Source organism: Chenopodium quinoa, unplaced genomic scaffold, assembly GCF_001683475.1.
Source record: "Chenopodium quinoa cultivar QQ74 unplaced genomic scaffold, ASM168347v1, whole genome shotgun sequence".
NCBI lineage: Eukaryota > Viridiplantae > Streptophyta > Magnoliopsida > Caryophyllales > Amaranthaceae > Chenopodium > Chenopodium quinoa.
The window spans coordinates 1,464,602-1,487,559 of NW_018744626.1; the positions used below are offsets into that span (position 1 = coordinate 1,464,602).

Genomic DNA, 22,958 nt, shown 5'->3' on the forward strand with positions numbered 1-22,958 from the left:
AAACACTCCCATATCAATAAATTACCACATGTTACAATTTATATGATACCGAGTTTTTTTTAATCATATTATTCAAATAGGTTCGGAATAAAAACATTCATGTGATTTTAGTTGTAAACCAACTATGATAGTAATAGTTCAATTAAACGTTTTAAGTATCTTTTCTTACACAATTATTAGTCGATATAATTAAAATTAAAATTATCTTTAAAAAGTAAAGATGTAACAAAATTTTATATTAGGAGTAATTTTATGTAGGAAATTTGGTTGGGCTTTACTCCTTTTAGCATGCCAAATATGCCTTTTCACCCACCACCCACCTGATCCTGATCATCCTGATGTTTTGACGATATCTTCATGGCTTTCAGTTATACAAATTTTGAAATGATGAGAATCTTATTTTGTTATTTTTAGTTGGAGACATGATTATTTGAATGCCTAACCTTCACCTTACTTACCCCCTTTAACCTTTCTATTTACAGGATTTAACAGTTACAGAATCTGATTCCACTTTATTTGATCCACTTTTATTAAAAATAATTCCTGGCTTCCAAGTTCCAATAATCCCATATTCCCATGCCTAAAGCTTCAACCATTTATAAAAATATAATACCTCCGTTACATATTATTTACAACGATTTGACATAAAATAGAGAGGAAAAATGTCTAATCATTGCAAATAATATGTAACGGAGGTAGTATTTACAAAATTAGACGCGCCAAATATAAAAAAATAATAATAAAAAAAAATTATACTCAGTAATTTTCTTTTTCCAAAGCAGTTGACAATTTGACATAACATATTATAAATGATGAAGAAGGATTTTGAACATGTAACATATTGTACATAGTCCTTTACTCTCGCAAATTCGAACATGCAAAAAATATAATAAGGTACTTATAAGTAATGTGACCAATTTGAGAATATAAGTATATATACTTGTAAAATCATCATTTCTGTATATGCAATTTTTATACAAAACCTATAATATGGTAACTACAATTGTTACATCCACTATATGTGAATGTTTACTTGATTTCAAACTACCACATTTCTAAAAACAAAACTTGCCAACATTTTATCTAGTATATGTATATCTCCTGATCTGTATACTTAACCCTGAATTTCTACCTCTCTTAAACAATCGAAATGAACGAAAATTAATCCTGTATTCCTGTTCTTTAAAATCTGTTCAAAATCATGAAATCTTTTTCGGTTTAGGCTGTAATTTTCTTGTCTTGATCACCTAGAGCATTGGTAAGACGTAGGAAAATGTTTTGACAAGAGATTATGCTTGAGCTTTGCTATCAAGAAGAAGATTCCATAACATGGGAAATGCATTATTGCCACTGAAGAATACCTGCATTGCACAATTTGAGCTAATTAGATTCTTATAATGTCATCCAAATTGCGGCTTTAATTTCTCTCTAATGTGCCTTTTACTAATTCTGCTTGCGGACATTCTAAAATAGTATGCGCGACTTTTCTCATGAGGTCATGAGACAAACGACTATAACATTATTGAAAAGATGATGGGGTAAAAGAACAAGAAATTCTTACCATAATGGGGCGAATGAGGACGACAAGTCCAAAAATGGATATGGCCACCTGATTGTATGATTTGAGTGAAAACAAACCCGTTAGAGGATGAGACACAAAGGGAGGAAACTCGAAAATTATTGCTTCATGAAGAAGCATAATACAACAAAGAAGCATGGCTTACCAAATAGATATACAAGCATGAAGGACCCATTGAAAAATGACAAAGAATGATGTCCAAAGGATGAAATATGCAATTCGAAACCAAGGAAACCTCTAAGATTGAAAAATAACACGAATTAGTGATCAAATATGTTGCTCGTTTTCATTAGAGAATGATGATCAAAGGATCAACTTACCAAGCAATTCAACGCGGTATCACCAAGCAGGAAAACAAGGTTGATTGTGTGCATATTAATAATGAACTGCCCATCATAAGATTAGGAAAATAATGTCACATTCTTATCATATAATTTGACAAATTGAATTTAATCTATGCAAAGTTTTTAAGATTAGTAGCTCACAAAATTGAGATCATAATTTTTGGTTGCTAGGAATGGAACAATTATGAACCAAAATACACAATCTGTTAGTACCACTGCTCCTGCATTCATCTGTATTACATAAAACATACCATAAATATTTGTTACTTCATTTATACAAATAAAATCATGCAACATAACATAAACTCCCCTGCATCAGAAACAGAGCAATATACAATAAGTTCTTATTATCTTATACTTTGATCATTCATTTTACCTGAAATATAACCTGAAAGACATAGCCCCAGAAACCGGCAGTAGCGCGAGGCCGGTGAAGAACTTGTTGGGTGCTAAAACTGGCTTTAATTGCATTCGGAGTTCCACTATTCATAGGGACTAAATACACACCTCTTTCTGCATCAATTCCTTCACTATGAACTCTATCACCACTAATTTTTTGGTGGTAATCATAGCAGCCATACATGGATAACACTGATCCTAACTACAATCAACAACAAAATTAAAGCTAATTAGCAAAAAATTTCAATTTAAATTAATCAAATGAGAAATTAGAGTGTGATTTTAGATAATAAAACCTACCGCAAAATATATGGTAACAAGTGTAAAAGTCCACCTATCAAAAGAACCCATTATCATCATTAGCATCATCATCATCATGTAATTACAATCCACTTAAAATTACAAATTCAAAATCATAATTTGATTAAAAAAACCCACTAATCATATGCTCAAAGTTGCATGTATTCCTTTATACACCCCAATATACATTCATGCTTTAATTATAGCAATTTAATTAAAAAAAAAACCACAGGTACACTCGGGTGTATAATAGAACTCATCGAGGTGAGGTAACTTGGAATTAAAACCCGGGATAGAAAACTTACTGAGTGTAATAGTAGAAAATGGAGCCACCATCAACAATGGCATTGACAATGAGGAGAATTAAGAGCACAAAGAAAGCACAAACTCTGAAAGCTAAAAGCCAACCAGGGTGCATTCCTTTAAGACAAGGCATCCAAACTTCATCTGCATATAAAATTCCTGGCTTTTCTTTTGAATCATCTTCATCCAAATTTGGTTTAGAAGATTTTCTTGGGCCTTCATGTTTTGATATTAGAAATGAGGCAAAAATCATGGAGATTAATACCAAGATTACACATAGCAAAACCCTCCAATTTAGCCAGTATTTTGAAGTTGATGTATCACCTGTAATCACTGGTTCCCAAGTTGCTCTTAGTGTTCCTGACAAAAAACCCATTTTTCTACTACTAATTTTATGTCTTCTACTTGAATTTTATCCAATTTTTTTGTGATTTTATAGGGGGGTTTTGGTACTCTTAATGATTTTTTTATTTTTTTTTGAAGAAATCAAATTGGTGGGTGTTGAAATAACCAAGGAAATTTTGGGTTTTTTGATAGCTTACAAGTGAAAGAAATGATTTTTATAGTGTGTTTTTCATTGATTATGGAGAAATTGGCAAAACCCAGAAAAGATTCAGAACAAAAACTGATAAAAATTAGAAAAATTGAAACAAAATCCAAGAACAGAGGAGACTACAAAAGCAGGGGATTGAAAATGGGGGGTCTTTCAATGCCATGAATTTGGAAAGAAGATATTATTAGAGACAAACATTCAACACTTCCCACACTAAACCATGAATGAAGAAAACAAAGCTCTTGAAAACCCAAAAAAAAAAAATCACAAAAAAAATTAACCCCACTAAATCTAGAGAAAAAGCTCAAACTGGGAAATCTAGAACAATGATGAAACTTGACTAGAAAGTTGGTGTTTTTTTGGGGTGTTAAGCAATTTTATGGGTTATATATGACTAATAAACCAAAATCCACATTGGTTTAATTGTGAAAATTGAGCAAAGATTCCAAACTTTTAAGTGGGAAATAATTTTTAAATTTTTTTTTTGTAATTTTTTGGTGCAAAAAATTTAAGGATTTACAAAATGGGAGGTTTTTTTTAGGGAAATAATATTGTTTTTGTGTAATATGAAGAAGAAAGAATTAGTATTAGAGAAGAAAAAGGTCTAAATTGTAAGCAAAGGAAAAGCTAGATACTTGCATGGGATGGAAAGCAAGGCAAAGGTTGTCATGTGTAATGTGTGGAATGGAGATGCTTTGCTTCTTCTTCTTCTTTTGTTTTTGGTTAAAATACAAAATTGAAGACAAGATTTTAAGAAGGGGAAATATAAAGGAGGGAATATTGTATAGGAAGATGATGTGCTAAGTGCTAGTAATATGCTTAATGAACAAGCCTTTTCCTTTCTATTGTTTGCTACGAGTATATTACTTGAAAAAGGTCGACAATAAATTAATCCGAAGTAAGCATATTATTGTTATATTTAGAGACAATAGGCATTTTATTGTTGACTAAAAAAAATATTGTAATTTTAAAAATACGAATATTATTACTTGGATTTTATAGTAGTAATATGAAGGTAAGATGTATTATACAGTACTTAATATGTTTTATGTATGTAGTTAGTTTAACATTAGATAAATGAGATAATGAATTAACCATTTAGTAAGAAGATTGTAACACATTGTGATTATCCTACACTTAAATCTTGAGTTAGTATTTTCATATTTTGTTTAAATTTAAACAAACTATTCTACTCGTAGCTCACAAGATGTTGCCTTGTTGGAGGGAGGTGCCAATTCATATGCTTGGACCACAAGCTTCTTCCTTTTAAATAAAAATAATTTTTTTTTTAATATAATTGTAAAAATGAAAAATTAAACACATTAACAATCTATTGTCGCAATCTCCATAAGTTCATGCAGATTAAATAAAGTACTCCTCAACATATGAACGTCTTGTCACCTTTTTCTTTCTTAAGATGACCAGCCTTAGAAAACTGAGCAAAATTTTGGGTGGGGAGACAAATATTCTGTTTTCAATTTGGATTTTGTGCTACTAATAACCCTTTTAAGATGCTTCTTTTTTATCAAAAATATTAAATAATTTACTCTATACTAACATTATACTTGTGTTTGTACAAAGTAGGAAAAATAAAGTACTAAAAAACTTTATCTATAGATTGCTCGTAAAAAGTTAAAATTAAAAATAAAAAGCGTTATTTATACTTGCGATTACGGGTTTGAAAAAAAATATATGTATATATATACTTACAATCCAAAAAATTGTACTCTGTATATATCATTAATCAAAATTTTACGGCTACTCTATAATAAATGAAATAAGCTCATATCACCCAAAAAAAAAGGCAAAATTCATAAAATTGAGCAAAATTCATGAAATTATAGTGGTCAAAGGTTATGCTGAGATAGCTTTAAATTTAAATGTATCTGATCAATCAAATATAATAAGTAGTTAAATAATTGTGGAAAAATGTGTAATGAGTACAACTTTTACAGCATAAATATCATGCATGCATGACATTTTATTGGGATTCTGGATAATACTATACATGCATGAGATTCTTTGTATGTTTTGGATCCAAAGGTGAGGATTGGCCTGTCATCTACAAAAGGTCACAGCTTTCATTTATTTACTTTTTTTTTTTTTTTTTTTTGTCCATACTATATGCGTTAATCGTTATATTGGCATGTGAATATGTGATTGATGAAGTAGGGTTACTAGGGTAGTTTTGTGAGGAGACAAAGTGTAAGAGAAATATGGTACAAAAAAGGTCAAAAGCATAGCTGCCATTTACTGCATACAACTCTTGCCTTGTGTAAGTACTACGAGTAGTATAACCTATAGTCCTATCACATATTATTATAAACATCTTTTTCATTTTATTTTGTAAGTTTGTTTCTTTGTGCCTTAGCTAGGTGGTTTGAAACATGGAGGGAGTGAGGGACCTTCTATGGGGCCGGGTCATCCGTAAATTATTGTAATTAATTAGTTGATGAACTAAAATAACCTATATTTACTTATAAAATATTGAGACACAGTGATTAGTTTTAAGAAAGAGGTTAAATATTTAAATTCCGACTCCTTTAATGTTTTCGGCCAAGATTCGCCACTGGTTTAAAAGGATATATTGCAAATACGCCAAATACATAGATTGCATAAACTTGTAAGGAGATAAGGGGAAACCTTTGTGTAAAATTATCATATCAGTTCTTAACTAATATTATAATAATACTTGTAAGTTCAAAAAATACGAGTATTTATTATGATTAGTAAGCTTAATACATTAGATGATAAACGAATTTTTGTTTGCAATTACATAAATAATGTAAAAACTAAATTTAACCAGCTAGATAAAGAAAACGTGAGGAGAAAGGCATGCAACTCATAGATGTTCATACTAGATAGTGAGTAATTCCCATGCAAGAAATACGTACGTAATGTGGCACCATATAAAGTCTTTGATTATTGACTTGAAGAAGACCTCATTTATTATTTTTATATTTATATGGTGTTTGGGTCCAATTTAGTCAAAATTGGGCCTGAGCACTAAATGATCCAATTAAAAGCCCAAGGTCAAGGTTCAACTCTCCAATTGCTCAAAAGTCAAAAGTCAGCCCACAAAGTAAGCCAATTGGGCTAAAGCCCAACCTCTCCAAATATGATGAGGTATAAAAGCCCTCATATTAACACATTCAAGAGACATCTCATAACATCATATACACTATCAGACACAACAACACATGCATCATCACATACATTATCTCATACACGGATTATTCCAACTGATATGCTCATTCTTGCATTGAGAAATACTCCACAAAAGCCTCAAGCTACAAACTCTCTTGCATAGTGTCTTCCTTTTTACACATTGTACTGACTTTAGCATCGGAGGGGCCTTCCTCGGAAACACCCCCGAGGCTAGTTTACGTGTGTTCACTGTGCAGGAAACCTTCGGCCCAACACAGCTTGGATCGAATCCAGTCTTCTCCATTTTAGTGGACCTTCGGCAAGGTCCCATTGTTTTCAACCGAAACAATTTGGCGCCGTCTGTGGGGAAGACTTTCAAAAATCTTTAAGCCAAATTCCTAACCAAGATCATCTTGCAATTATCTTAGCAGCCATGGCTAAGAACCGCAAGAGCAAAAGCCTCCGTCAAGGAGCGGGCGAAAAGCCTAAAACCCCTACACCATCGCCCTCGCCGGACCGGAACTCTCCCAAGGGTGCCGGCTCGGGGGGAGGATCACACAAGGAGGATTCCCTATCTCCTATAATGCATGACTCTCAATATAGGCCGGACCACTCTCGGTCTAGCAGGGGTCAGTCTGATCATAGGACATATTCAGTGTCCCGAAGCCAACCATCGGCTGCACGGCCTCATGCCCACACTCGGCCGGAGACCCCTTTGACGGGGCCCAGTTCGGAAGAGGTGGCAAGAGCGCTGGCAGTACTCATGGAGGCAATGAGGGCACAGAATATGCCACCGCCTCGTGATCGAACTCCTCCGCATACCCGGCATCAGCGGAGGAAGTTAGACCATGACGGTGGGAAGCTTCCTTCCTTCCGGGAACTGGAAGAGTGGGAGGAGGATTCTTGGAAAAATGAAAAACAGAGGAAGAAGAACTCTCAATTATTTAAAGGATCCTCATCCTCAAGACCAGCAGCGCATAAGAGCAGCAGCTCAGCTTCTCGGCCAGAATCTACTCGCCGGGAACCTGAGACTGCTCGCAGAAGCGTCCTTGACCGACTCGGCGGCCAGGAACCGAGCGTGCGTAGTCGCCTCACGTTCCCTGCAGCCGAGGCCCAGACTTCCCAGCCAGGGACGAAAACCACTCCTACCTCTCTGAGAGGGCGGAGCGCGGTCCCTTCGGCCAGGAACAAGGGCAAGGCCATTATGCTTCCCGCTAGTTCACCATTCGAGCAATGGATACTAGAAGAGCGCGTACCCACGGTTAAAATACCGTCGCATATCACATATGACGGGACCACGGATCCGAAGGACCACGTGGCCTCGTATGAGGCTCATATGCATCTTTGCCCCAGATCCGAGGCAACTTGGTGCAAATATTTCCCAACCACTCTCAAGGGGGTCGCGCAAGCGTGGATCTCCAAGGGAGTAAGGCAAGGCTCCATAACAGGTTGGGATGATCTGTCCTCCAAGTTCAGGAGCAAGTTTTCCACGGCAAACCGCCGAGAAAAGACTACCGCAGAGCTCGTGGGTCTGCAACAGGGGGAAACCGAAAGCCTCCGAGACTACCTGACCCGTTTCAGTAACGAGTCATCAAGCGTCTCTCAGCTGGACCAGGGGCTAGCTGTTTTTGCAATGCAGAATGGCCTTCAGCCAGGAAAATTCCTAGACTTCATGGTCATGCAAACCCCGCAGACCTTGGAGGAAGCTCTTAGTGCTTCGGATAAGTTCATCCGAGCCGAAGAATGGAATAAAGCAAAAACCCAACCTCAATCCGGGGGAGGGAAACAGAGGCAAATACCCTTGTCTGAAGGCCGAGGCCATAAGGCAAAGGGAAAATCAAAGGCCTCGGAACCATCTTCGGCCAGCGACCTAAAGAAGGACAGGTTTGCCTCATACACAGGCAGATACGAGTCCTACACTCCGCTCTCTCTTCCACGCGCCAAAATTTACAGTGTGACGAAGGAGGAGCAGAGTTACCGAAAGCCGAAACCACTCCCAGAGTGGTATCAGCAAAAAAATAAAAATCAGTGGTGTGAGTTCCACGAGTATTCGGGCCACAACACTGAAGAGTGTATCCAGCTGAAGGACCAGATAGAAGACATGGTCCGGAAGGGATACTTGAAAAAATACATCGCGGATCACCGCGAGAAAAAAGAATCCGAGAGGTTAGCAAAGGACTCTCGGCAGGACCTTGATTTCCCCCGGAAAAACAGTAAAAAAACCGGAGGGGAAATTCCCTCCGATCAATGTTATCTCGGGAGGAATATACTCTCGGAGGGAGCACAAGCGTCACCTTAGAGCTTTGACTCACCAGGTGAACAACGCTGACATTCAATCTCCCCAGTCGCCGGTGCCGAACATGACGTTCACAGCCGCCGACTGCCGGGGGATTACGTTCCCTCACGAGGATCCGTTGGTGATCATCGCCACGGTGGCCAACCACGACGTCAGTAAGGTCCTTGTTGACGGTGGCAGCGGAGCAAACATTCTGTTCCGAAAGGCCTACAACCAAATTAAGCTGAAGCCCAAGCACCTTACGCCGGTACCCTATCCGGTATCCGGGTTCAATGGGGCTTCAACTTATCCAGATGGGAAGGTGACACTTCCTGTCACCATCGGTTGCGATGAGGCAGCCCGGAACGTCATGATTGAGTTTTTGGTCATCGACGCTCCTTCAGTGTACAACGTGATTTTGGGGAGACCCATAATTCACGAGATCCAAGGGGTCGTCTCAACTTATCATCAGCTGATGATTTACGTCTCAGACGCCGGCTTCCCCGAAAGGATACAGGGCAACCAGAAGGACGCCCGAAGGTGCAACTACCTCAAGCCATCCAGTAGTCGCCCAGATAACGACAAGGATGAGGAGGAGAAAGAAAAAGAAAGAGAGCCGAGCACAAAAAAGCCGAAAGGCCTAAGTGCTTCGGCCCAAGGATCAGTGCCCAGAGAAAAAGGTCCCGAAAGGGAAAAGGTTGACTCTTCATCTGAGCCGAAAGACTCAGAGAGCCAGCCGAAGAACACAAAGACTGGGACACCTGCTGACATTGGCAGCAGACCAGATTCTGAAGAGTCCAGTCCATCGGCAATGGACATGGACCAACAGACTGAAACAGTTGAGTTGGCCGAAGGAGATGCTGAGAAATGTGTAACAATCGGGATGGACCTTGATCCTGACACCCGTTGTGAACTTATTCAGCTCCTTCGGGATAACAGAGATGTGTTTGCTTTCTCGGCAGCTGATATGCCCGGGATAAGTTCAGACCTCATCTCCCACAAGCTTAATGTTGACCCAGCGTGTCGACCAGTTAAGCAAAAGAAGCGGAATTACTCCGCCAATAAGAACCGAGACATCGCAGCCGAAGTCAAAAAATTATTGGAGGCAGGATTCATTGAACCTTGCCAATATCCGGAATGGCTGGCAAATGTGGTGATGGTTCAGAAGCCCAATGGTACCTGGAGGATGTGCGTTGACTTCACGGACCTAAATAAGGCTTGCCCAAAGGATTTCTATCCCTTGCCAAGAATCGATCAGCTAGTCGATTCGACAAGTGGCCATGCCTTGCTTAGTTTCATGGACGCATTCTCAGGGTATCATCAGATCTTCATGCACCCCGACGATCGAGCAAAGACAGCATTCGTCACGAACGCTGGGGTGTATAATTACAAAATGATGCCCTTCGGATTGAAAAATGCGGGGGCAACCTATCAAAGGCTGGTGGATCAAGTTTTCGCCGATCAAAAGGGCCGAAACATGGAAGTCTATGTTGACGATTCAATCGTCAAAAGCAAAAAACTAGAGGACCATGTAAAGGACCTGGCTGAAACTTTCGCCACCTTGAGAAAGCATCAAATGAAGCTGAATCCGAAGAAGTGTGTCTTCGGCGTGAAGTCAGGGAAATTCCTGGGTTTCATGGTCAGCAAAAGGGGGATTGATGCCAATCCCTCTAAAGTCAAAGCGGCGTTCGACCTTCCTGAGCCAAAAACGAAGAGGGATGTTCAGCGGCTCACCGGAAGAATGGCAGCCCTTTCGAGGTTCATTTCTAGAGCTTCGGATAAGGGGTTACCCTTCTTCAAAGCCCTGAAACTCCCGAAAACAAAAGAGCTTGTTTGGGAGGAAGAGCAAAAAGACGCCTTTCAACAGCTTCGGGAGCATCTGGCTCAACTCCCAACGCTGGCTAGCCCAGTTGAAGGAGAAACTCTATACCTATATGTGGCCGTTAGCCCGGCCACCATCAGCGCAGTATTGCTGAGGGAAGAGAGTAAGAGTCAGCAACCGATTTATTTCGTCAGTCATACACTGACGGATGCCGAGACCCGCTATCCTCTACTCGAGAAAGTTGCTTTCGCGGTAGTAGTAGCTGCTCGGAAGCTGAGGCCCTATTTTGATTGCCATCAGATAGTGGTCTTAACTGATCAGCCATTGGAAAAAGTTCTTGGCAAGGTTGAAAAATCCGGTAGGCTAGCCAAGTGGGCTTTTGAGCTCACCGAATTCAGCATCAGCTACCGTCCGAGGGCTGCCATTAAGGCTCAAGCCCTGGCGGATTTCTTGGCCGAATGCTCATACCAAGAAGTGCTGGACAGTGAAAAGAAAGTCTGGACCGTGTTTACGGATGGGTCTTCCACCGAAAACGGTTCGGGGGCAGGAGTAGTGATAACTTCTCCCGAAGGCAAATCCTTTGAGTATGCACTAAAATTTTCTTTTAAGGCCTCGAACAATGAAGCCGAATATGAGGCAGCAATCGCCGGCCTACAATTGTGCATCTCCTTGGAAGCCGATCATGTCTGCTTAAAAACAGACTCTCAGCTAGTTGCATATCAGATCAGTGGCAGCTATGAGGCCAAAGAGCCCTCCATGATAGCTTATCTTGCCAAGATCAAATCAGTCATTGCAGAGCTGAAAACTTTTGAGGTTCAGCTGATCCCAAGGGGTCAGAATACTCAGGCCGATGCACTCTCCAAACTTGCTAGTTCATCTTTTACCGAGCTGAACAGATCTGTATATGTAGAAGTGCGTCGAGTAAGAAGTGTCGACGAAGCACCTGAAGTGTGCTGCGCCGACCCAGAGCCTAGTTGGATGGAACCCATTTTAGCTTTTAAGCTTCGGGGAGAAACTCCTGAGGACAAAGCTTTGGCCTCCAAAATGAAGAGAACCAGCTCTAGGTTCATTGTCTTCAAGGGGGAACTTCTGAAAAAGTCCTTCTCAGCCCCATTGCTGAAATGCGTGGGACCAACAGATGCAGATTATATCCTGCGGGAGATTCACCTCGGCATCTGTGGGAACCACATTGGGGGAAGAACCTTAGCCCACAAGGCATTGAGGGCCGGATATTACTGGCCCACCATGATCGCAGATGCTAAGGAGCTGGTTCGGAAATGCGAAAAATGTCAAAAATATGCTCCAGTTATCCATCAGCCAGCAAGGGATCTTCAGCCGATCCTTAATCCACTCCCGTTTGCCCAATGGGGACTGGATATACTGGGACCATTTCCAGAGGCTGTGTACCAGAAAAAATGGCTGATAGTTGGCGTCGACTACTTCAGTAAATGGATCGAGGCCGAAGCAGCCTCGAACATTACAGAGCAAACTGTCAGAAAATTTATCTGGCAGAATATCATCACTCGCTTTGGCATCCCGAGAGTATTTGTTTTCGATCATGGGAGGCAATTTGACAACTTACCGCTGAAGCGATATACAGATCAGTTCGGCATAAAACTGGCATTTTCAGCGGTATGCCACCCGCAGAGTAACGGACAAGCCGAAGCAGCAAATAAACAGATCTTAAGTGCCCTCAAGAAGAGGGTGGAAGATCAAAAGTCCAAATGGCTAGAGGAGCTCCCTGGAACCCTTTGGTCCCTTCGGACAACTGAAAAAGAGGCAACGGGCCACTCACCTTTTGAACTGGTGTATGGTGCCGAAGCCGTCCTTCCAGTGGAAATTGGCTCTGAGAGCCTTCGAGTGCACCATTTCTCGGCTGAGAATGAGCGACTGATGAGGGAATCTCTCGACTTCCTCGACGAAGTAAGAGACTCAGCTCGAGATAAAATGGCGGCCTATAAGCAGAGAGTCAGCAAATTTTATAACCGAAGGGTCCATGCAAGGCCTCTCAAAATTGGGGATCTTGTCCTTCGGAATGCTGCTGCAGTTCAGAAAGGCCGAATCCATGGGAAGCTCTCAGCTACATGGGAGGGACCTTATGAAATTTATGATGAGCTTCAGCCAGGGACATACCAACTTCGGCAGTTGGATGGAACTGAGTTGAAGAATCACTGGAATGCTGATGTACTGAAAAAATACCATGTGTAAACCCTTCGGGGCAGAACAATCTTTGTAAGTACATTTTGAACTAATGACAGGCCTTGGAGCCGCCATTTATATAAAATTTACAACTGTTTATCCTTTCAAAATTTTCTTTGTTCTATCTACTCTTTGAGGGTTTTTTATTCAGCCTCGTCTGAAGCCTTCGCCTTCGGGTAACTGGGTTTCAGATTGCTGACAAAACCTGTCTTTTTAAAGAACACTGGTCTTTCAGCTGAAGTCAAACTTCAGTAAGACTTGTTCTCCAAAGACATGAGTCCATGGACAATTCTGGGATATTGCCTTAACTGAGCCTTGTATCCCAGAGAGCCATTATCCGAAACATTGCCTTAAGTTGGCCCTGTGTTTCGGGTATCCATTTTTCAAAGATAGCCAGAAAATCAAGGATAACAGCAACAGTTGAAAATTTTTAAATCAGCCTCGTCTGAAACCTTCGCCTTCGGGTAACTGGGTTTCAGATGGCTTACAAAACTCAGTCTTTTTAAAGAACACTGGTCTTTCAGCTGAAGTCAAACTTCAGTAAGACTTGTTCTCCAAAGACATGAGTCCATGGACAATTCTGGGATATTGCCTTAACTGAGCCTTGTATCCCAGAGAGCCATTATCCGAAACATTGCCTTAAGTTGGCCCTGTGTTTCGGGTATCCATTTTTCAAAGATAGACAGAAAATCAAGGATAACAGCCTTTTTAAATCAGCCTCGTCTGAAACCTTCGCCTTCGGGTAACTGGGTTTCAGATGGCTTACAAAACTCAGTCTTTTTAAAGAACACTGGTCTTTCAGCTGAAATCAAACATCAGTAAGACCTGTTCTCCAAAGACATGAGTCCATGGACAATCCTGGGATATTGCCTTAACTGAGCCTTGTATCCCAGAGAGCCATTATCCGAAACATTGCCTTAAGTTGGCCCTGTGTTTCGGATATACGTCTTCTTTAAGAACGCTGGTCTTTCAGCTGAAGTCAAATTTCAGTAAGACTTGTTCTAAAGAGGTTAGTCCCAGAAAGCTAATATCCCAAGCATTGCCTTCAGTTGGCCCTGTGTTTCGGATATCCAACTTTCAGACAATCTTCAGTAAGACTTGTATCCCAGAAGCATTGCCTTCAGTTGGCCCTGTGTTTCGGATATCCAACTTTCAGACAGTCAATCTTCAGTAAGACTTGTATCCCAGAAGCATTGCCTTAAGTTGGCCCTGTGTTTCGGATATCTATTTTGAAGAAGTTCAGAAATTGCTTATTCAACTAAAGTCATACTTCAATTTCTGTGGGGGCAAGAAGCACGCAGTGCAGCTATGTTCGGCAGAGTTGAAGAAAAGAAACAGTAAAGCATTCAAAAATAAAGCAGCTGAAGAAAAAAAAAAATTTTTGAGCTACAAGTTCAATAATTCAGTATCGGCAGCCGCCCACAAGCGGAAAATAACAGCTGCCGAAATACGTACATAAGCAAAAAAATAAAACTGCTGTACGACAAGGCAAGCTGAAGCAAAAAACAAGGCAAAAAACTCAGAAAGCGGCAAGTCTAAAGTTAAGCACATGATGAACCGCAAGATTCTGAAGACGACTGCCCGAGTTCCTATGCTTCAGCCGGGGGATCAGACTGATCAGCGTTGAGTCCCATGGTGGCCTCAGCCCCAGCAGCCGAAGAGGCGGGCTTTGCATTTTGCCGAGCCTCCCTTTCCCTCTGCTCAGCTTCCAACTCCAGTCTTTCAGCTTCCTCTTCGGCTTCCTCAGCCTTAAGAATTTCAGCTTCAGCTGGAGTTGCATACTTCATGTGAGGGTCTTCGGGATTTTGGACCCACTCAGCACATTTAGACCAGTCCAGCTTCGGCTCAGCATGAAGGCAGAGTCTTCGGCATACTCGGAATCCGTTTCTGAAACCCATCTCATATTCCTCTTGGGTGTAAACACGGACTTTGAGTAAAGCCTCAGCATCAGCCAGCTTCTTCTGGGTCTCCTCCAAGTCTTCCTTGGATTTCTTCAGCTGTTCAGCGACTTTGGAGGAGGAACCCTTCAGCTCATTCAGCTCTTGCTGAATTTGGAAAGCCTTTGTCTGAGCTTGGGCCACTTCAACTTTCTGGATCAGCAGTTGATCCTCAGCCTCTTGGAATTTAGCTCTTTGAGCTTCAGCAGCAGCAGCAGCCTCTGAGAGTTGGACGTCTTTGGCCAAGAGCAACTCTTCAGCAGCCATTCGGCTGGCTTCAAGAGCCTCTAGACGCTGCTGCACTTCAGCTTGTGCAGCAGTTCCTTCTTGAATTCGGCTCTCAATAGCAGCCTTGAATTTGGAGACGTCCACTCCCATATGCTCCTGGAGGAATTTTTCCCCTTCCATCAGTGGGGGAAAAACCTCCATCTCCATAGCATCGCAGAAGGTTTTCAGAGCTTCGGCAGCTTTTTTACCGTACTCCTCAACCTCCTGCTGCTTCTCTTCAGCTGCTGCTTGCTTCAGCTTAGCAAGCTTAACTTCCTCTTCAGCCACCTTCCTTTCGTGCACAGCAGCGTCTACCCTATCTTGTAGGGTATCAATCAGCTCTACAGTGAGAGTCTGATTGTGCACGAACTGAAAACAGGAAGACAAAAAAAAATAAGTAATAAGAAAAAAAAATAGAGCTGAATTTCGGAGGAAATGAAGGAAAATTACCTGCATCATCAGCAGTTGGTTAGACCTGGCTGGGTCAGGAACTGATCTACTGGATTCGCCCATCCCAGCAGTGGCCTTCAGCGACCAGATCCTTGCCCTGTCTACTTCGGACATGCCAGCAAAATTGCCGAAGTAGGCTGCAGCTCCTTCTCGGTTTTGACCCCATATGAGGTCCCAGATGTGATCTGGGATTGGAATTCGGGGGGCCGAGAAACCCATTTCTCCAGAATGCAGAGTCTGGAAAGAAGGGAAGGACGACGATGGAGCTTGATTAGCTTTGGTTGTCTCAGCATCGTCCTTCTCAGAGGAGTCAAGTACTATGACCTCCTCTTCTTCAGGGGTGAGGACGAAAGCCTCAACCTCTCTTGCGATATCTGCCGTGAAGCCTTCAGCACTTGACATCACGGCATCTTTATTTTCGTGCTCAGCAGCACTCTCCTTGATTTCTTCTTGGACCCCTCCCTTAGGTTCGGGAGTTCTCTGATCCACCTCCATCTCAGGAGGTGGCGGAGGGGTCTTTTGAGGAGATTGGGGTGTTGGCTGGGGAACCCTCGGCGATCCATTGCCTTCCTCAGGTTCCCTTATTGCGACGCCGATGGTCATCGGCCTCTGCTGAAAATCATGAGGGCCGATGATGGCCATCCTTCGGCGCCTTTTCAGAAGAGGCTGCTCGTCCATATCTGAGTCTGAAGACTCTTGTATTTGATCTTCGGGACGAACAGGAGCTTTGCCTTCTCTGTGTCTGTTACTCTCTTCAGACTGTAACAGACAGGGGGGAAGAAGAGTGTGAGTAAAAAAAAAAAAAAAAAAAAAAAAAAAAAAAAAAGAAGAAAAGAAAAAAGTTGTCTGAAAGCTCACCGAGGTCTTCAGCAAAGCCTCGTCTTCTTCAGCTGCTCTAGCTGCAGCTTCGGCTTCAGCAGCTCTGGAGGACCCTTCTCCTCCTTCACAAGCCTCAAGTACCCGTGCAACCTCTTCGGCTGTGCGGGCAGCTTCAGCTTCTTCGTTCAGCAGCTGAAACCAAGGGTCTCTCTTCTTCCACCAAGGCTTCTGCCTCTGATACAGAGCAACAGCCTCAATTTGGAAGTGGGAAGAGTCCAGATGAACTTCCCTATGCCTCGGCTCAGTGATAGACGGGGCCCGTTCAGTTACAACTCGCTCTCGGTTAACACCAAGACGAGCGTAGTTAATACCAACGTTGGTCTCGTCCCGCTCTGAAAAAAGGAAAGGGAAAAAGTTTAGATCAGATATGTTGGCACAGCATAAAAAAGCAAAGCGAGAGAAGAAAAAGAGGTAGTTAAAAGCCTCGGCCCCAGCCGAAGAAGCTTACCATCCTTAAACTTTCGGCTGAGGCCAACAGCTGCTAGCATATTCTCTTGGAAAACGTAATGCGTATCGGGGAGCCAAGTCTCCGGGATATGCTGCATTCGACCACTTCCCCCCGGGTTCGGCAGCTTGCCGAAGATATGTTGCTGATCCAGGTTCGGATCCGCCCCGTTATCTGCGGGGGGACCTAGACTTCCCATTTCGGGATCAGGCTCAGCTAAGTACCGGGGAGCGCTGAAGACACAAGGGTGGCCCGGATCTATGGGTGCCCTAACCCAAATCCATTGACCTCTCCAGTCCTTGTCTGAAGAGTCATTTGGCCACATGGTCAAATATTGGGGCCGGGACTCAATCCGATACCACCCAGAACCATGGCTTCCGTGCCCACTCTGAATATTTGGCACTAGCCGATGGAGCTTTCTGAAGCAGTGCAGGTTCGGCACGTATCTGAAGAACTTGCAGACCCATAAGTATGTCATCACCCTTCGGATGCTGGTGGGGGTTAGCTGACATAGGGAAATGTTGTAATGGATCAGCAAGTCTCGGACGAAAACGTCCAAAGGGAACCTCAGCCCATACTGAAGCTGTCTCGTGTACACCCCCACATACCCCGGGGGTGGACGATGGATTCTATCGGATGCTGAGGGCATTCGGCACCAATATCCATCAGCTTCAAAAATGCCGTAGTGCAACTCAATTTGCTCAGCAAATCGATATTGATCGGCGTTCTCTACCCACCATGAGTAGGGGCGGTTCTTTATCATGGCCGAAGCGACTTCGGCATTCTCCCACTCTGAAAACCCAGGGAGGATATCCCAAAGGACAGCGGGAATTTCATCGTCCCGTCCAGAAGCACTCGGCTCACCCGTTCTTTGAGGAGGAGCCGAGGAAAGGGGAGTCGCCCTAATCCCTTCAGCATGGTCAGACTCCGGCCTTCGACCATTCCAGGTCCCAATCCTATTCCTAGGATCGGGAATCGGCCTTGCTCTTCTTGGAGCACGGGCTCTACCTCTAACTCCTCTTGCCATGGACTATTTCGAAGAGAAAAGTCGAAAGAAAAGGGGAAGGAGTTCGAATTCGAAGAAAAATAAACTGAAATCAAAGGAATTTACCTTAATCTGAAGCGAAAGTTGCCGATTTACGAGTTCGTAGTGGCAAGTCTCAGTTTCTAAGCTCAATGCTCGGGGGAATTTGCGAAGTTTTGATGCGGGTTCTTGGATTCTCTCTCGAAGAATTCTGGGTTTGTGTTGGTGAATCAGTGAGGAGAATGACGCGCCTCTGTTTATATCTCCAGGTACGGGATACGAAGAGTCTGTGCTTTAATTTCTCTTAAGTACCCACTAAGTAACCATTAAACACATGTCTTGTGATTAAACCGCCCATTATCCGTCCAACTTCCGCAAATCATTAACCGTTGTTATCTCATTAATTACGGTTTAAATTCAAATTTTTGGATCAATTAAATCATTTACTTCCCTCCTTTTCTGAGTTAAATCAAACCCGACCCGTCATTCTTCCGAATCGGGTCTGGGGGGCAAGTTGTTTGGGTCCAATTTAGTCAAAATTGGGCCTGAGCACTAAATGATCCAATTAAAAGCCCAAGGTCAAGGTTCAACTCTCCAATTGCTCAAAAGTCAAAAGTCAGCCCACAAAGTAAGCCAATTGGGCTAAAGCCCAACCTCTCCAAATATGATGAGGTATAAAAGCCCTCATATTAACACATTCAAGAGACATCTCATAACATCATATACACTATCAGACACAACAACACATGCATCATCACATACATTATCTCATACACGGATTATTCCAACTGATATGCTCATTCTTGCATTGAGAAATACTCCACAAAAGCCTCAAGCTACAAACTCTCTTGCATAGTGTCTTCCTTTTTACACATTGTACTGACTTTAGCATCGGAGGGGCCTTCCTCGGAAACACCCCCGAGGCTAGTTTACGTGTGTTCACTGTGCAGGAAACCTTCGGCCCAACACAGCTTGGATCGAATCCAGTCTTCTCCATTTTAGTGGACCTTCGGCAAGGTCCCATTGTTTTCAACCGAAACATATGGAGTTTGTCACTTTCTTAACACGGTTAAGTTTATTGGTTGTCTTCTCTTAGACGCCATAACTAGGCCCCATAACATAACATAACCTAGTTGTATTATATTACAAGCTACTACTAAAAATAGAATATATGAATGTAAATAAGAATGAAAATGAACCATATAAATTAGCCATTTTATGGCCTTACTTAATTAGATTCTTAGTTAGGGTGGTAACAGAGATATACAACCATGATCTCAACGAATATTGCAGATTTTGTATTTGCATGGTAGGTCCACTTTTTTCTTTTCTTTTTGGTAACTTTGTTGTTACTATTACGTGTATATAGAATAATTAATAATATGAGTTGATATTGTGAAACACTTCCAATATTGTAATTTGTAAAAGTTAAAATAAGAAGTGATTTGAATAAACGAACTTTATTTTACATCTTTAAAAATTTTGAGACACTATTGTAAAATTGTGAGACACTATTATATTAATCAATATGAGTTGGGCTTTATTTTTTTTTAAGAAAAAAAACTACTTAATTTAAGAGTTTATAACTAATACTAAAGCAGCAATCGCTGATGATGTCATCTTTTTACAAAGTTGTACATGTGACGCTATTTCATGAAAAGATTTCCCGCTCAAATGCTATTTATTTTTGTTTTTTTAAACAAAATGCTAATTAATTTTAAACAGAGAGTAGGAGTATTATTTAGGTAATTAATTAAAAACAAATACTTTGGTGATTTTTGTTGATATTAGGCTGTTGGAGTCTTTATAAGAGTTGTTAGCATATTTGAAGTCAATAAAGTTGAACTTATGAACATTTTAAACTCTAATTTTATTTTATTTTTACAAAAATCCAATAGATAAATTAGTGGTAAATCCGTGCATCACACAGATGCTAACCTAGTAAAGTGAATACTCCCTCCGTGTTTTTTTAAGTGTTACACTTCTCATTTTCGACTGTGTTTTTTTAAGTGTTACACTTCTTTTTTTTGGCAAAAAGTTACATTAAAAAATTGTATCTCTCTCCTCTCATGGTCCCTACCCAAACCTACTACCACTTTTTTATTGTATCTTTTCTCTCGCATTTATTACTTTTCAATAAAGAATTAACCCCACTATCTTTCTTTTACAATTTTTTTATTTTTTTTATTTTTGGTGAAAACAATTTTTTAATACTCCAACTACCCCACTTACTTCTTATTTTATTTAAGTCAATTAAATTGCCTAAAACTATGTGTCTTCAAACTGTAACATTTAAAAATCACAGAGGGAGTATAAGGAAATCCCCCCTATACTTTTAAGCAATTATAGTTGGTAGGACTCGAATTTATGACCTTAAAGTCACAAGGTAAATTGTTCACCAACTTAATACTCCATATTATGTACATATGAAAGGGTAATTTAAATGGAGTACTTTTGAATATAATACATTGTCTGTAACTCATTAAACAATTGTATATTTGGTTATAATACTGTCAAAAGAAGGGGGTAAGCGAAAAATTCTCAATAAAAAGTAACAACTAAAAAATGTAAGTAGTATGTCGTAGAGATTTTCAAAAAAGCTTAAGGATTTTTCTCAAAATCAAACTTTTATACACATACATTGTACAAATACAAAGATTTACGTATAAAGCTAAGCTAGAGAACGTCATAAAAGCTCTCGTAAGCCAAAAAAAAAAGTTGGCTCAATTTGCCTTCCTAGTTCTCTACATTTTTTTTGCTGTTACGTTCCTTAATTATAGACACATTTAAAGGGGTTGAAATTAACTTAATTCTCATGAATGATTCATTATCATATAATCATCAAATGTACCAACTTTTTTTTTTTAATCTTTTTCTAATTGAGATCAACTACTTCGTCAGCTTAAACTAAATTTATTAAATAGTTATATTGAAGCATTAGTTTATAATAAATTGTAAATAGACGACATATAGTATAGTATGACGAGTACCCATGAGTCATGACTAAGGATGAAATCCTGTCTAAGGGTCTGTTCACATTTACTAAATTGAGCTGAACTGAATTGAACTGAATATTTTATAAGAGAAGGAAATTAGAAGTTAAACTGAATTGATTGGAGCTTAATTGAACTGAACAGAAATTAAGTTGAAGTGAACAGTATATACCCTAAATCGTTATTCATCAATGCTCTTATAACTCTATAATTCCACCCTATGAGTAGTATATAACAAAGAAAAAAAATAAAATAAAATTTGATTATACAACTGTTTGTTGCCTTTTTTTCTCTCTCCCTCTCTCTGTTGCAGCATAGCATGCTTCTAATAAAAGCTAAAGTCGTGTGAGTATAAGAATGAAGGATGCCGTATAAAATAGAAGAATATTTGGATTGTTACGATAATGTAGCAAGTAATGCGTGAAATAACCAACATGAAAACCAACATCCCAACTACTACTTTTATAAGCAATCCTTCATTTAGACTCTATTAATCATTAATATTATCCAAATTATTCATTTTCTATGAACATTATTTGTCCACGCTTGTCAAGCTTGTACGTCTCAATTTTCTAATTTAAACCCTAGCTAGCTAGTGTAACTGTGCATATTACTTCTTCGTGACTGATCGTGACTCCGTATTAGTCGATTTAATTACTATTCTCATATGATTGGAGCAAGGTTAAATTGTTATAAGTCCGGGGTTTAAGTAACATAGAATAATAACCATTTATTGCAATTTGCACGGGTTAGTACTTGATGGCTTACTATCATTGTCTGTGAATCTGTGATTATAAAGTAGTTTTTTTTTTAATATGGAGGTTTTATTGACATATTAACTATTACTAAAACAAAATACAACTGACATCATCAACCTTTAAACTATCCCATGTGTCATCCTCACGTTAAAAACTTTTCCTCCAATTCTATGTGATGTCATCAATCACTAATGATTTTTTTTATTATTATATTTTTTATCTACACTTATAAGTGTATATAGAATTTAATAAGTCAAGTTTCTCTGCTAAATTATACTCGCAGTTGCACATGCCTAAGTTGTTTTATATTTGATCGTGGTTTCAAATTATTACTTTTTTAAACTTTCCTTCAAAGTAACGTATTTTTATATCTAATTATAATCTTCATATACAATACATAGTAATGCAACTGAACATAAATTTTAAAAAAATAAATAATTTAATTGTGCACCGCACGGGAATAACCTAGTAATTATAATAAAATTGTGCATATTAGAGGTTACATATGTTAATTTGAATTATCATGATCCATTTTGCTTAGAACCTAGCGATTTTAAATTACTCGCATCACTCTCATTTGATAGGCTAAGAAGCTAGCTACACAGGTTCAGGCCCAATGATTAGTATTGGGCCCAAATCAAAAACCTTTGGTTTAACAAGGAATCTAGGGTAGTAGGATCTATATATTGTCATACATAGCACACACATAAGAGAAAAGACTCCTATAAAACAATAACAATAACAATAACAATAACAAAATGAAACAATGTACAAATAGAGAAATTAATGCAATACGAAATAGATAAATGAATCATAAAATTATACCGTCGTAAACATATCTAACCATTGGTATCCCAATCGAGCAACGTTCAAAACGATTCGTTTAACTCGCCTACACAAAGGAGCTGAGCTCCCTAGTATGTCACCAAGAGAAATGAAAGTAACACGAGGTTTTTTTTTCCGAATTGAATAGCATGCAAATGAAATGAAGAAGGGTAAAGGATTTTATGTATGTTAAAAAAAGACATGGAGTTGGAATGAAGTGAAGTTAGAATTGAAGAAAATGGGATGATATTAAGGTAACAAAATAAAACTAACATTGAACATGCGTGCTAAGTGACAAGTTTGTAATCCTAATTTTATGTCGTTAAATGATTTAGACCGGTATAAATTGTGTTAGGAGTACTTTCCTAGACGCTAAAGGTGGAAAATTTTATCACAAGCTTAATTTTTGAGACGCAACTAAAAAGTTATTTTAAAGTAGAATTGAGAGATAACAAAACT

The 22,958-nt window shown here is 39.9% G+C and overlaps 1 protein-coding gene across 3 annotated transcripts; it reads right to left on the minus strand.

Annotated features, from left to right (window-relative positions):
* Window positions 1-917: 917 nt before the first annotated feature.
* On the minus strand, window positions 918-22,780 carry LOC110700379. 3 transcript variants are annotated; one of them, XM_021877914.1, is made up of 9 exons: window positions 22,500-22,780; window positions 2,928-3,258; window positions 2,623-2,656; window positions 2,300-2,524; window positions 2,065-2,154; window positions 1,900-1,965; window positions 1,725-1,816; window positions 1,562-1,609; window positions 918-1,361 (listed from the first exon to the last, which is right to left on the minus strand). In XM_021877914.1, exons 1-9 carry the CDS (start codon window positions 22,519-22,521, stop codon window positions 1,244-1,246), a joined length of 1,026 nt encoding a protein of 341 aa, XP_021733606.1. In that variant the 5' UTR covers window positions 22,522-22,780; the 3' UTR covers window positions 918-1,243. The 3 variants fall into 3 exon arrangements, with proteins under 3 accessions (XP_021733606.1, XP_021733607.1, XP_021733605.1); XM_021877915.1 differs by lacking the exon at window positions 22,500-22,780 and having other exon boundaries at window positions 2,928-3,141; window positions 3,250-4,361; XM_021877913.1 differs by lacking the exon at window positions 22,500-22,780 and having other exon boundaries at window positions 2,928-4,361.
* Window positions 22,781-22,958: the final 178 nt, after the last annotated feature.